The 15,416-nt window shown below is 36.8% G+C and overlaps 1 protein-coding gene across 1 annotated transcript in view; it reads right to left on the bottom strand.

Annotated features, from left to right (window-relative positions):
• Window positions 1-3,580: 3,580 nt before the first annotated feature.
• LOC117122578 (retinal homeobox protein Rx3-like) overlaps window positions 3,581-15,416 on the bottom strand; it is a 23,497-nt gene continuing 11,661 nt past the window's right edge. Inside the window, exon 3 of the mRNA XM_033268201.1 lies at window positions 3,581-3,745. Within this exon, the coding sequence (XP_033124092.1) occupies window positions 3,581-3,745 (165 nt within the window). The remainder of the gene's footprint in view (window positions 3,746-15,416) is intronic.

Here is a 15,416-nt window from a genome sequence, read left to right as displayed (position 1 = left end):
GCCATCGTGACGATCCTGTTGGCGTCCCTGTCGATGGACGGCATGTCGTCTCCTATTGTGCCGAGTCTGACGGCGTATTCCTCCAATTCCAAAGAGGCATTCGACACGCCGTACATATTCAGAAGCGTGTGCGTGTCTTCGATGGTTCCTTGCCTGCCCACACACCTCACTCCGTCCACCTTGGTCCAGGCAAAGCATTCGTAGTGTCTCCCGCCTCCATTCTCCGTAGCGGAAAACGCCACCTCGAGAGAGATCTGTTTCGCGTTACAGAATGCCACGGTCATGATGCGACCTCGATTGGCGGCCAGCAGGTTCTCCAACAAGATGTTATCTCCGGTGAAAATCTTAACCATTCTGGCTACGATTCTTCTGTTCGTCTTCTCTGCCATGGCGTCGAGGTTCGCTGATTCCGAATATATCGTTTCGTGATGATTCACGAGTATATATAGGGATTAGTCAGCTGACGTTTTCTGAGTACCCAAGACGTCATCGTTACCGGCGCATCGATGTTTTCAAATAAGGGCGTTCGGATGACGTCAATGTTCCAAGTACCCATGATGTCATCGTTATAGTTGGTTTATAAATAAGCGGCGGAACCTGTCCATCAATTAAAACTAAGCAATGGCCGGGCAAGACGAATCATCGTATCGCGGGATGTTGGTGAACGTCGATAGGTACCTCGAGGATCGAGATGTTGTAGCTCTGAAGTACTTATGCCTGGATGAGAGCATCGGTCTTAGACTTAGCGAATTGGAAAAAATTAGCAGAGGCCTTGAGTTAATGAATAAACTAGAGGATAGAGCATTGCTTTATTCATCGAGATTGGAATTACTTGTCGAGCTTCTGGGACTGATAAGGCGTTCGGAACTTCAACGCCAGGTTTTGGACTTTCGAGGGAGCACGGAAGGACTCGGTGAAAAGATAATTTCACCCTATAGGTATGTAATTCTCTTTTTTTTTAATCGTTTATCTTTAGAGCAAAAAGATTTTTTTTCTCGCCAATGATTGCCGAGCTAATTTAATATTGTTTTTCCCCCATAGAGCCATGATACTTGATTTTGCTTCTGGAATCAACGAAGAAGAGTTAAAATCGCTAAAAACCGAGATTGAAATCAACCATACCCGCAAGAACTGTTGGACGACTAAAGGAAGCCATAAGATTGATGATTGAATTGAAAAAACTGGCAGTGATCAGACCTCGACAGGTTGATTTTCTGTTTGAAATTGCTGAGTACTTAAAAAGGGACGATCTCGTTTTGAAATTAAATGATTATAATGCAGGAAAATACGATTAGTTCAACGCGATAGCTGTAATCGTAATCCGTGTGTTTTCGGATATCTTTTCGAAGAAATAAAGTTTTTGATAGAAAAAATAACAAATTAGACTATTGGTTGCTGTTCTTGTTAGCCTGATAGTGTTTGACTTATGTAACGACTGACGAAACAGGAAGGGTTTGAAACAGGACTTTTAATTAAACAAGGGGAAAATTAAATACGCACACACGCAAACATCTATTATAATCTGTTTTATGTTTTATAAAAGCTTACTTCGGCCTTCGGCCATGAGCTCGTGACGTCAAGTGTCTAAGAACCGATGACGTACGCTCACCGTACAGCGAAAACGAAATAAAAGTCGAGTTAAAGTGATTCCATCACACTCGTAGAGCTAACGACATGAACGATAAACTTGGCCGGACGACGACTGTGACAAAGAGCACCGACGATGTATGTGTCGGCGGAGCCTCCTCCGAATCGGACCGGCTGCGAAAGAAAGAAGAGGAAATCGTTTCCCTGAAAACCGTCGTGCAGAGCATCGACGTGCTGAAGCTTTTGCTGAACGACTACGGAGGTTCGATCGATTCGTTGAAACTAGAACTCAAGAAGAAGAACCTAAGCATCGAGCACTTGCAATTCAGACTGCACACAAACAAACTCGATTCGTCGGTCGATCTCAAAGAGCACGAACTTTTCGTGCCCGGACACGACAAGGAGGTTCTCGACCAGCTGCTGAGGGATAACGTGAAATTGCGAACCGTCCTGAACTCGAATTACAGTTCCGAGGAAGTGGCGGAAGCGAAGAAGACGATCGCCGCTCTCAGGATAAGGATCGCCAAACTTTCGTCCGAGGTCCGCACGAAAGATGAGGAGCTGACCGAGTACCTGAGCGCTACGAATTTTTCCGACTTGGAAAAGGACGTCGCTATTAGAAAACTGAGCTGAAGGAGTGCTACGGACAGCGCAGTTACGCCGACGACGTCCGTCGAACGCTCTGCCGCGAGATCGAACGAATGAGATCGAAGATCGACGATCTGGTAACGGACAAGATCGACGTGGCTCGGGAGCCGAGGGATTACGAAAGAAGGGGAAAGGATGTCGGCTAACAGAGAAATTGTTGGGTCTCTCTCATCGGAAGATCGATGCAAGGTCTTGGAGGAACAAGTGTCGAGCTTGGCCAGGGAAAACGACGAACTTTCGAAACAGCTGAAGGAAGTCATAAGCATGAACACCAGATGGCAACGGTACTCGGATCAACGTGAAGCGCACGTCATCAAGCTTACGGGAGAAATCCAGTCGCTTTCTGCGAGGAACGAAGTGTTGGAGAGGGATTGCCGCGAACTGCGCATGGGCCTGGATAAAAAATGCCGAGAGCTTGATGACTTGCGTTTCGCAAAAACTAACGGAAGTTCCGTCGTCGGGGAAGTTTCGTACGAGAAGGAAGAGGAGGAGGAAGTGCCGTTGAGATGTCCCAGGTGTTTCAAAGCTTACACCGTCACGGAACACGCTTCGTTGATGGAGCACGTCTTCGATTGCGGCGGCGGACACGACGAAGATTTCGATGTAGATGTATTTTATTAGTGAAAATGAAAATAAATAACACAAGCAAACCAAATTTAACGTTTCAAGTTTCATATCTTTTATTGCAGTTATTAATTCAATAGTTTACAAATTACAACATTTCATCAATCAAATATTCCATGATGTGGGCGAACGCGCGATCCAGTTTGGTCGGCGACACGGGTTTGTCGACGACCGAAGTCTCCCTGAGGGGATTGTAGAACAACCATTCCCGTTCCTCGTTCAAGGCCAGATCGTTCTCAATGTATTGTTCGACCGTTTCTATCCTTCGGTCGAGTTCCTTCATGCTTCTGTGCGATCGCAACTTGAAATCCTTCTTCCACCTCTCCGCCAGATCGTGGCGTACGACGGACGCCAGACGGTTGGCCAGATCCTCCACGCGTGTCGTCGCGTCTTTTGTTCTCTTTTCGACGAGCTTCATCGTTTGCTCGAGTTCCCCTATCTCCTGTCGGACAGACTCGGCTATGTCGGCAGCGCGAACGTCTCCGACGGATCCGTCCGTCAGACGCAGAGCGTACCCTTTTCTGACGGTCTCTCCGGTGGTGCCTAAACACAGGGTCACGTCTATTCACAAGGAGTTGGATTGCGGGCAAGCGACGATGTTCGGTTTCAACTCCCTCCGCGTGCAATTCGAGATTTCGCAGATCGAATTCAAGAGGATCGGTCTTGGCTGATTGCACAGTTCGTATAGGAGGTGAAACGTCCTCCTCGTCGGCGACTTTCGTTACAGTCCTCTCTCAGGATCCTCCACCAGAGCACGGAAGGCTTGCCGCATACACCGCAGTCCCTGTTGAGGTCGAACGAGCATAGGATCTTGTCGCCCAACATCATCTTCACTTTCCACGTTTTGCTTAAGGTCTGTCTCTGATGGTATGTTTTTGTGCGATAACTTAAAAAAAAGTGTTGGTTTGTTCAGTTTCTGTTGTGATATTTATTTTTGAAGTTTTATTGTTTATTCTAAGTAATAAAAACCGATTAATAAAACTGATAACATATCATGGATTTTTTTTAAATTTTTTTTTTTTTTAAGTTCAAAGTATTTTCCTTTTAGTAGAGCGGCTAAGATTGAATTTCAGGTAGAATTGTGCACTTTTTGAAGAAAGCATGAAACTTCCCACAGTGATACTATGACACCCAAAGATCATTAAAAAATATAGTCCCCAAAAAATAACGCCTCCTAATGGCCATCATCTTGAAATCCAATATGGCCGCCAAAATATTTGATTTTAGCCAATTGCTATCTACAGCACATGTCATTGCTAATTGAAGATCATTACCCATGTTTTCAATATCAGGGAGTGAAATGCAATCATCAGAAATTGTCAGATGGCGCCGCCATATGGGATTTGATGATGGCCGCCAAATTATTGATATTTTTGTCAATATTCATATCTACAGTAACTAGCACTGTCAATCAAAGATTGTTGCCCATGTTTTCGGTATCAGGGACTATCATGCAGCCACCTGAAATTATTTCAGAAGACCACCATAATAACTTTTAAAATTTCCGCCATCTTGAAATTTAAAATGGCCGCCAAAATAATTATTTAGCCTATGTATTCATATTTACATTCGTCATAGGTACTTAAATAATTATGCAAAACCTAGGCCAACTAAAAAATTAAAATGTTCACAGTATGTAACTCAAATTCAAATAATACTTTTGATTATTCGCGCAGCTGAAATCAAATATTCATAAGTCGTTTTAAACGACCCATTATATTGGCATTGTAACATCAATGTGTTTTTTTCAAAATAAGACAGCGGGCGGCAATCCTGTATCTCAGAAGTTTCGTGGACGTTTATCTTTGGTTGATGTCCTTTTCACCTCCAGAATTCAGATTTTCGAGTCGAGTCAGTCGAGAAAGCCCGAGTGGAGTTTAATGCAAATGTTTCATACGGGGAAAAAATCGCCACCGGGAATCGAATCCGGTACGCGCTGCTCAAAATGTTTCTTACAGAAGAATGGGGCATTCAATAGTGCTAGGAGTATGATACGCCAATGGTGTAAAAAAATCAAACACACAATATCACAGTCCTTAACGTGAGCCTAGAGTAATATGGGACTTACAGTACATTCTGGAAGCGATGGATTTTTGTTGTATAAAATTCATTATAAATTAATCAGTGAGATTTAAATAATAATCATTTAGGGCCTCTATTATTAGTGTGCAACTAACATACATTAGGACTAACACGACATTGCGTTGCAATCACTCTCACAAACCAATCCAGTGTGTTATTGTTGTGAAGGCCTAGGCTAGGCCGATTTGCTAGGTCGATGCCGGCCGCAAAGAGGTACAGCATGTGTTATATTATTATTATTCATAAATGAGTTTATATCAATGACGATATATAGGCATAGGCCTTTTATTGTATTATTCCTTGTACTGTATTGTTATGTATTTTTCATGGTTTTATATCTATTTTTATATTGTATTTTGGCAATGAATATCTACTGTATCTGGTCTTAGACTTTGTATTACAAACCAGCCGATGTATTGGCATTCTTAGTCGATATACGCCTAAGGCAGTGGCGACCGTACTACGGGCAGTGCAGCCAGTGTAAAGCACTGGTTTCGAGGGCTGTGAAGGGTCTATTTCTAAATAGACCTAGACATAATAATTTAAAATAATTTCCGACTTAATATCATTGAAGAATAAACGGTCAGCGGGCCCCTCAATGATATTTTAGAAGATTAATTATTGATTATTCTGTTGATTTCAAATCAGTGGTGTATTGAATGCAGTGGCGTCGAGAGGGGGGTCAGGGGTCGCCGCCCCGGGGCCCGGGTCTACAGGGGGGCCCGGACCAAGATGAAACATTTTCGAGGTAAGAACAAAATCTCCATAGGGCCTGAGCCCAAGCCAGGATGAAAACTTTTGTTGTCAGATATAGGAGGAGACTTAATTTTGGGAGCGGCCGAGTGGGGGTCCCAAGTGAAGGGGCCCATGTGAGGTGTCCCCGGGGCCCTTACTGGCTCTCGACGCCACTGATTGAATGGTGCCCCAGACATTTAAAAAAAGATAATTATATTATAATTTAAGTCTGATAGTGCTTTTTCGGGCCATCTAGAGGTGCTATAATCATAAATTTTCCTACCTCAGCCCAAACCATGGTGGGGCTCAGGTGGTCTTTACCTCCCATCTGTGAAAATTCCTCCCTGGCCCTCTATTTCGAATTCAGGCCTGACCAACCACTGTATTTGTTAAACTTTATGTACCACCAATGTTGTTTATTAGTTTAAAACAGCTGCTGAGACCGAAATATGCCCCTCTTAATATAGTTACGAATCTGATTATCAATATTATTTATTACTAGACTAGGCCTTTAGGAGTAGGGGGTGAACGAAGCACTTCTTACGATGGAGTTTCTAAAAACTTTAGGGAATTCCCTATCATATTAAAGGGCCTGGCAATAAATCTTGCTACAGTGGGGCCCTTTCGCACCTACAGTAGCTACGCCGCTGGCCCAGGGGCCAAGCCTTGAAAGTAGGCCTAGGTGTACATAGAGAATATACAATAATATAAGAGCATACATTCTTACATAAGCTTTCAATCAATCTTAAACACTCCCCCTAATTTTAGTATTTCGGGTGATGGTTAGGTGACCTTCCTCGAGAGCTCCGTTATATGTAGAAATTATTCCTAATTGTATTCGTTTACTGTTTTAAATTAGATTTCAAGAATTTCTCTATACTGTACTTTACATTGCACTTATTTTTCATGGTTAAGTTTTTTTTCACATGGTTTGTTCGACCAGATAATGTTTAATTTTTTATTTGAAGTTAGACAATGTGTTATTTGTCAAAAAATGTGTTTATCAATTCATTCCATAAGTTTTGCCCATTAACTGTTTAAAATGCTGACCAAGAATTTGTCTATTTGGGAGGTATATTGTAGTATTTTTGACGGAAAATACATTTAATATTCTCTTCATTTCTTATATTCTCATAAATAAACTAAGCATTCTATCAGGCAATTCCTTGTTTCATTAGCTTGTACATAAAATCTTATGTTATTATTAAAAACATCATTCGAACAAAATAATATTTCGTTCCCTCGAATATTTTTTCTAACCATGTCCCTTAAGGGGCTCCGTAGTTTGGCAAACAATGACCCTGCATTGTTTTAAAAAAAGTGAGACGATGTAATTAATCGAGGGTAGGTTTCTAATGAGAATAACCCTCTAGGCATGGTTTTGTAAGTATTTCCAGATAATGTTGCCATATTGTATACGTGGTAAAATAAGTGCGTTATAAATATTGAGAATTCTGGAAGAGAAGTAAGACTTCGCTTTAAACAGAACACCTGTTGCTTGAAAGATTAAGGAAATCTGATTGATATGATTTTTCTATAAAAAAATATTATTTAACATAATACCTAGGAATTATCCTATCATTCGACAATTTGTCATTGATTTCGAGTTTCACGGATATGCTTTTAATTTCCTTTTGTCTGGTGTGAAATGGAACATAATTTTTCTTACATTTAAGAGAAGTATTGCATTTGAACCACTAGGGTACCTAGTTCATCATTCACAATTTTAGTAATACTGTACTAATAATGTTTTCACTATTACAGTATGAATTTGTGTTTTGTCAGCAAAAGATATAATTTCTACTTTCTTGCTGGCTCTATAAGTATATAATTATGATTAATAAAAATAAATATTAATAAAGTCCATAAAATAGCAAACATGTACTCGTTATTTTTGAAAGAGTTTAAAATAATGTCATCACGATCAAGTATTGCATGGAACGTAGAATAATTTTTTCCTAAATTTGTACTGGTTTTTAAATTTTTTTTTTCCTTTTTATTTAATTAGATGTTTGTTAAGTAGAGGGGTTATGGAATTTAAAATGATGTTTTGGGAGGTATTTCATCGTGGCCAGGGCTTTTTGAAGGGTCTAGCTCCGATATTATTCCGAATAGAAATAAAGTATATACTAGGAGCATTTGCAATATTAATGTCACCAGTTACCTTGCAAGCATTGGCATTTATCAGAGTTAGAAAAATTTTATAAAATTTCGTTGGATTTATAACACTGTCTATCACACTCTATGTTTTTTAAAGCAACCCTTTGTTTAAGAAACCTTTTATAAAAAATATTTTAAAAAGTTTAGATATGAGAGTAAAATTATTGCGATAATATAACGAAATAAAGTATAACACTCTCTGTCACAATCTATGTTTTCTTAAAGTTAATGATATTTGAGAAGCAAATGATAACATTAAAAATGATTGAAACTAAGGTTAGAGACTACTGAAGAATAATTATTATGGAGCGTGAAAAGAGAAAGCATGGGCATAATGTTCTATTCCACAATGTGAATGAGTCTAAAATTGGGAACACGAATACTTGATTAAGAGAAACAAAGACGATTTTAGACTTATTCCTCTAATTCCAATTGTATACAAACACATAAAGGCTGTTTTAGCTGAGCACTTCTATCCTAAATAAGGAAAAAATAGGCAAGAACCTTGAAGAATAACTTATGATATATCTGAATAATATTTTCTAAATTTTTAAATAATATTTTGTATTGCTTTCTTGAAAAAGTCTTCATATATTTTGATGAAATTGGTTGAGTTTTTACAGTTATCAAGAATATACAACTACACTAAAAGTTAAATACAACAAAGATGATACTTTTGATGGTATGTTTTTGTGCGATAACTTAAAAAAAAGTGTTGGTTTGTTCAGTTTCTGTTGTGATATTTATTTTTGAAGTTTTATTGTTTATTCTAAGTAATAAAAACCGATTAATAAAACTGATTCACCTTTAATTAGAGGAGATTATGTATACACTGATTTATTCATTCATTCAAGTCACGTCTAGTATGAGTCTGTTCCGTGATATTCATGAACGCGCAAAGAGATATTTTTTTTAAAGAGGAGTAGCAAAGGACGTTCATACTACATGTGAGTATGAACGTCGATTCAAAATAACAATATTTCATTCAAATTTATGTTTTGTCAACTTTTGAGCGATAAAATGATCCCTCTTGCTCCTTAAGCGTGGACATCGGTATAGGGTCGAAACCGATTAATAAAACTGATAACACATCATGGATTTTTTTTTTTTTTTTTTTTTTTTTTTTTTAAAGTATTTTCCTTTTTGTAGAGCGGCTAAGATTGAATTTCAGGTAGAATTGTGCACTTTTTGAAGAAAGCATGAAACTTCCCACAGTGATACTATGACACCCAAAGATCATTAAAAAACATAGACCCCAAAAAATAACGCCTCCTAATGGCCACCATCTTGAAATCCAATATGGCCGCCAAAATATTTGATTTTAGCCAATTGCTATCTACAGCACATGTCATTGCTAATTGAAGATCATTACCCATGTTTTCAATATCAGGGAGTGGAATGCAATCATCAGAAATTGTCAGATGGCGCCGCCATATTGGATTTGATGATGGCCGCCAAATTATTGATATTTTTGTCAATATTCATATCTACAGTAACCATCACTGTCAATCAAAGACTGTTGCCCATGTTTTCGGTATCAGGGACTATCATGCAGCCACCTGAAATTATTTCAGAAGACCACCATAATAACTTTTTAAATTTCCGCCATCTTGAAATTTAATATGGCCGCCAAAATAATTATTTTGCCTATGTATTCATATTTACAGCACATATCACTCCAACTGAAGATTATTACCCATGTTTTCAATATCAGGGAGTGTCATGCAATCATCAGAAATTATTTCAGATGCCGCCGCCATATTGATTATAAGATAGCCGCCAAATTATTGATATTTTTGTCAATATCGTATCTACAGCACCTAGCACTGTCAATCAAAGACCGTTACCCATGTTTTTGATATCAAGGGCTATAATGCAGCCATCAGAAATTATGTCAGAATGCCACCATGTTGAATTTAAAGATTGCTGCCATACTAGATTTCAAGATGGCCACCAAATTAATTATTGATGATGTTGTAGATATCGTCATATCTACAACACTGTCAAAGATCTTTACTCGTGTTTTCGATATCCAGGAGTATCATGCAGATATCAGAAATTATGTCAGAAGGCCGCCATCTTGAATTTCAAGATGGCTGCCATATTGGATATCATATTTACATATGTAAAGTACAACCACTGTGAATCAAGATTGTGTATGTATAATTAGGGATATCATGCAATCATCAAACATCTCATAACCATAGTAAGACCTGCCTTTGGCAGTAAAGTAGTCCGAGAACTGCCACATTGTTGGATTTCAGTATAATTGCCAATTAAGAAAGGTACATGAAAGAAATAGAAATTTTAAAAAATTTATAGAAAACAGTTAAGAAATAACAAATTGGTAATCAATCGAAAGTAATGAAAATTAAAAAAAAATAGATAAATAACTGCTTTGTATGGTATGAGAGCAAGTGCAGAGAGAGAGATGTAGATGCAGATATTAAACATTGTTAAAGCTAGTTTTAGCATGAATGAAATTATGTAAACATTTTAAACTCATTTTTTTTCTATTTCGTGTGGGTAATTAGCCCACCTTCATTCATACAATATAACATTTTTCTCTAATGTTTTATAGCAAGTCTATATTTGACCATTTTTAATGGCGACTTCTCGTCGTACAGTATACTCCATTTTTATTCTTATTTCTAATAACTCTTAAATTTTAAAAACAATTTATTGTTGACATTTGTTATTTTAAATGTCAACCAGTTTTTATAAATGGTGTACATAGTAATAGTGATTACTTGATTCGTTACATTATAATTATCCATTAATTCTGTTGATCCTAACATAATAATTTTATATTTGTATATTTCTTAATAAATTTCGCAGAATGTATTGTATTTTTTGCCAGAATCCATTTAAGCGTTTACAGGAGAAAAACAAATGTTCTTCGTCCTCTACTTCGTTACATAAATCACATATTTCTGTATCGGCAATATTCCAGAGCAATAAATGTTTTCCCGTTGGTATCGTTACGTGCAAGTTAAATTCTGCCGATTTTCTCTCTTCTGTATTTTTTAACTTTAGACTGCCAGATATACTTCCAGTTAACCTCATTTTGTAAATTAAACATTTGTTCCCATTTTAATTGTGAAATGGGTTTTACTCCAACGATTTTTCTCAATATATCGGAACATGTTTTAGATGACAAATTATTTATCAAAATTTTTTCCTTCTTTTTAGTATTAAATATAGTAATCAATTCCTCTCCATTTGGATCTGTGTCCTCGACTTCATTATGTTTAGTTATTACTTTTTTAAATTTTCTCATATACTGTCTTGGGGGTTAACATTACACCCTTACAGAATAGGTCTTTGATGTATATTATACCTGCACTAACCCATTCTTTAAAATACAGGGATTTACCTTTGTTTGTTATGTTTCCCCAGATGCCTTGGTTTCCTATTTCTTTTCTATTTTTAGGCGCATCAGGTTTTTCCTCCACCCACACGATTCCAAGCTTCGATAGTTTCCTTATAAAATTGTGGTAGCTTTTTTTATGTACTCTGTATTGGCATTGCAAGGGTCATTCGGAAGATTAGTTTTTTTTTTTTTTTTTTTTTTTCTGGTAGCCTTTAGTTTAAAAGGATAAGCTTTTTCATGGTTTTCACAAGCGCCTTGAGCACTCTAGTGGAGATGTGCGCTTAATAAATCTTATTATTATTATTATTATTATTATTATTATTATTATTATTATTATGTTCTCACCATATTTATTAAAGTAAAAAAATGGAATTGCTTTCCATTTGTCCGGGATTTCATTAAGCAAGCGTTTTACCCAGAAATTACGGAGACTGTCCCTTTGTATTCTAAAATCTGGTGCCTTTATCCCACCTTCTTCATAGTTTAATACCAAAGTTTTTCGTTTATTTTTTTTTTATTTTTTCCCATCCCATATAAACTCAAATATAATTATTTCTAACTGCTTAAGTACATACTCTGGTATATTAACAACATTGGCTGTATACACCAGATTTGACAAAGCAAGTGATTTAAGTACAAAGCGGGTTGCCCTAGCCATTGTACTGTTCTTACATTATCCTCTGCCTAGTGCACTTGAAAAGCTGACCAATCAACCAGATACACGGCTGCTCAACAGTTCATCCATCACCTGCCTGTCGTGGCTTCAGCGTAACCCTGGCCGGGGGGCTAAGTCGGTAATCGATCTTGCCCAAGGATCTCCCACAGGCTAGCGGAGGGAAGGAGGCGCCCTACTTCTCTTGTTGGTGGAAATTATTACACCCCGCCACCCATATATATAATAATTATATTCTCTTTAATATGAGTCAGTCGTATGAGAGAAGTATCGGGAATGAGATATGCACCTTTATCGTACAGGACTCTGTGGTCTAGCGATATTACCTACTGATATGACACCGAGATAATAAGTGCATGGCTACACGTTTTTGTTTCCATTCTGTAAGTGGCGGGACACCCACTGTTGAAAGCCTTCTGACATAATTTCCTTATGATTGCATGATACTCTCTGATATTAAAAACATGGTTAAAGGTGTGATTGACTTGTTACGTTACTGTAGATATGAAGATAATGACAAAAATAACAGTATTTTGGCAGCCCTCTTGAAATCAAATATTGCGGCCATCTGACATAATTTCTGATGATTACATGATACTCCCTGATATTGAAAACATAGGTAAGGACCTTTGAATGACAGTGCTAGGGGCTGTAGATATGAAGATTATTGATTAAAAATCCAATATCTTTGCGGCCATTTTGAATTTCAAGATGGCGGCCACTAAGCGGCGTTATTTTTTGGGTCTGTTTTTTTAATGATCCTTATGTGTCATAATATTAGTGTTGGAAGTTTCATGCTTTCTTCCAAAAGTGCACGATTATTCTCCTTAGCCGCTCTACTATTTAGATTTATTGAGAAAGAGAGTGGGAGACCCTAATGCTTGCTAAAGTTTTAAGTGTCATAAACTTAAATGTAATTATTTATTGATAGAAAAGCGTTAAAACATATGAAATTCGTTATTCATTTTTTTTTAGTGCTGAGTAACATATGCTAATAAAAATATTATAAAGAAGATCAAATTGTAAATAAAAATCCCTGGATGTACATAATTTGTTTAGCAAAAATTGCGCTAAATATAAATCCATCTATTATTATTACGGTCTTTCCAAAATTTAGATATTATACAAATAATAAATGTAATGCAATGAGGTAGAATATTTCAGAAGGTAAAAGGTTGAATGTTGTATTCAACGAGGCGTAGCCGAGTTGAATAGAACATCCAATCTTTCACCGAATGAAATATTCTACCACATTTTACGAATGAGATACATTCATTATTTATTTTAAACAACACGCTAGGCCTACTAAGCTGCCTCTCTCCGGATCGCCTGCATGCTCTTCTTCAAATACCAGAACCATCTTCCTTTCCAAAGTCAGCATTAAACCGGCTTAGGCCTAGTAATCGATCAGGTTTAGGTGCGGCTCCGTTTCGGCTAATATAATAGACCCAATCCTCACCGCTGAAGCTGGCGAAATACTCCATACGGTTAACTGCATATTGTATTGCCTTTTTTTTGTTGATTCGGCATGTGACTTTCATTCAGTAATACCTTCAAACATTCTTCGCTCAAAATTGCAAATGGCCCAGTACCAAATGGACCTGTCATTTTATAGGCGGAGCTAGGACTACTAAATGACCAACTCCTTGTTGACGCGTGGGTTGCAGCGTCGTCACGGGCGGCCTAGGAGTTCTAGGCTAATTATTCTCGCTTGCGTTATGTTTGACATTTTGTCGTCTTGGAGATGAAAAAGTAATTTTCAAGGATCGTTGACTAGTACTCAAATAACCAATCACAAGTGGCGTATTTTTAACCAATCGAATTAATAGAGTATATACAGGTGTTGTATAAATAATAATAGTACAGAAAATTGCTTAAAGTTTTAATAGTATATAAAACAGAATGAGAAAATATAACACATATTAAACGACAAATCATTTTTTTAAACCTCACACAAAAGTTTCTATTTTGTTCTATTATTATATTATAAAATTATAATATATTTAGAGTAGGTTCCTACAATTACTAATAATTATGTCTGTTTATTAATAATATCTTAAAATACCTATATGAAAATATAGCATATAATTTCCCTATGAATGGAAAGATGCCATTGTTGCTCCAATCCCAAAAGAACCAAGGGCAAATGTTAGCATCGATAAACTTAGACCAATATCGTCAAAGGTCTATCTTAGCTAAAACGTGTCCGAAGATTTTGTTGCAAGATGGCTTCTGAATGATATTGAAAAAAATCTTCATAAAAATCAGTATGGGGGTTTGAAGGGTCGTTCCATATCAATCTGGTTGACCTACTAAACATGTTCCAAATCTGTGGGTAAAATTTTAGTAAAGCTTTTGATTGTGTAGACCACATTGTTGCTATTTCCAAATTAGTATCACTTGGCTGTAGTTCTGAAATCATCTCATTGGATAGTTGACTTTATTATAACCGAACGCAGAGAGTTCGCTACAAAGGTGTACTTTCTGATAGTGTAAATCTCACATGTGGAGTACCCCTGGGAACAAAGTTAGGTCATATTATCTTCCCTGCGTTAATTGATGATGCCATTAACAATTCAGGCTGTAACGTTTGGAAATAGGTGGATGATTAAAGCATTAATTGTTGATCAATCTAGGACCATAGAGTATGTTCAAAAACGGGCATGTAAAATTGTCTTAGCAAATGATTATATTAATTATGATGAATTGCTTATTATGCTAGATATTGAAACATTGAGTGAGAGAAAAAAAATAACACTTGTAAAATGTTTTCTATTTACAGTTTAAACTTATTACCTCCTTGGTTTGTTGAAACCAATCCAATCACAGTATGCATCTAAGAAGGATGCGCAGGTTCCAACTACCAAAATGTAGAGTTAACAGATACGCCAACAGTACAATGCCATATCTAACTGCTATATTGAATGATCTCTGAATGTATGCATATATCTCGACATTCCGTTCGTGATGCCTTATGATAACCTGCTTATACTGCAGATAGCCTTTTGAGAGGCTCTCACTAGTGATATCTCCTTTTTCTCCTTCATGAGTTTTCATTTTCTTCTTTTAATTCTTTTTAACATATGTAAATATATAATACAGAATTATGGTAGCAAAGAGAAAATTACAAATACTAAATACAATTTTTTTTTTCTCAAAAATCGCATGTTTTTTTACAAATTTCTAAAAACTGGAACACATTTTCCCAAAAGTGGCCATGCTACACAAAATATATACCTAAAAGCAAACTACTGTAAACATTTGACTCTATTTTGTCAAGGCATTACAGAGTTACGAGGTCAGAAAGTCAAAATTTTACGAAACAGAAAATCAAGGTCAAAGTTTGTATATAATAACTTCTGTTTTAATTCAATTGAATGTTTTCCTGCTTGTACTTTTTACCTTTTTTGTGCCAGTGCTTAATTAATTTAAAATTATTGTGTTTTTTTAATATGAAATTGTAATTTTTGAATAATGTAAATTTGTAAATTTTATTCTCATCAAATTTTTATGTAACTTTTGACTCATATATAT

Source organism: Anneissia japonica, unplaced genomic scaffold, assembly GCF_011630105.1.
Source record: "Anneissia japonica isolate Jap-2015-1 unplaced genomic scaffold, ASM1163010v1 scaffold3032_len512176_cov184, whole genome shotgun sequence".
Taxonomy (NCBI): domain Eukaryota; kingdom Metazoa; phylum Echinodermata; class Crinoidea; order Comatulida; family Comatulidae; genus Anneissia; species Anneissia japonica.
The sequence above is the reverse complement of the archived record's forward strand: the minus strand, read 5'-3'. Positions and strand labels throughout refer to the sequence as shown.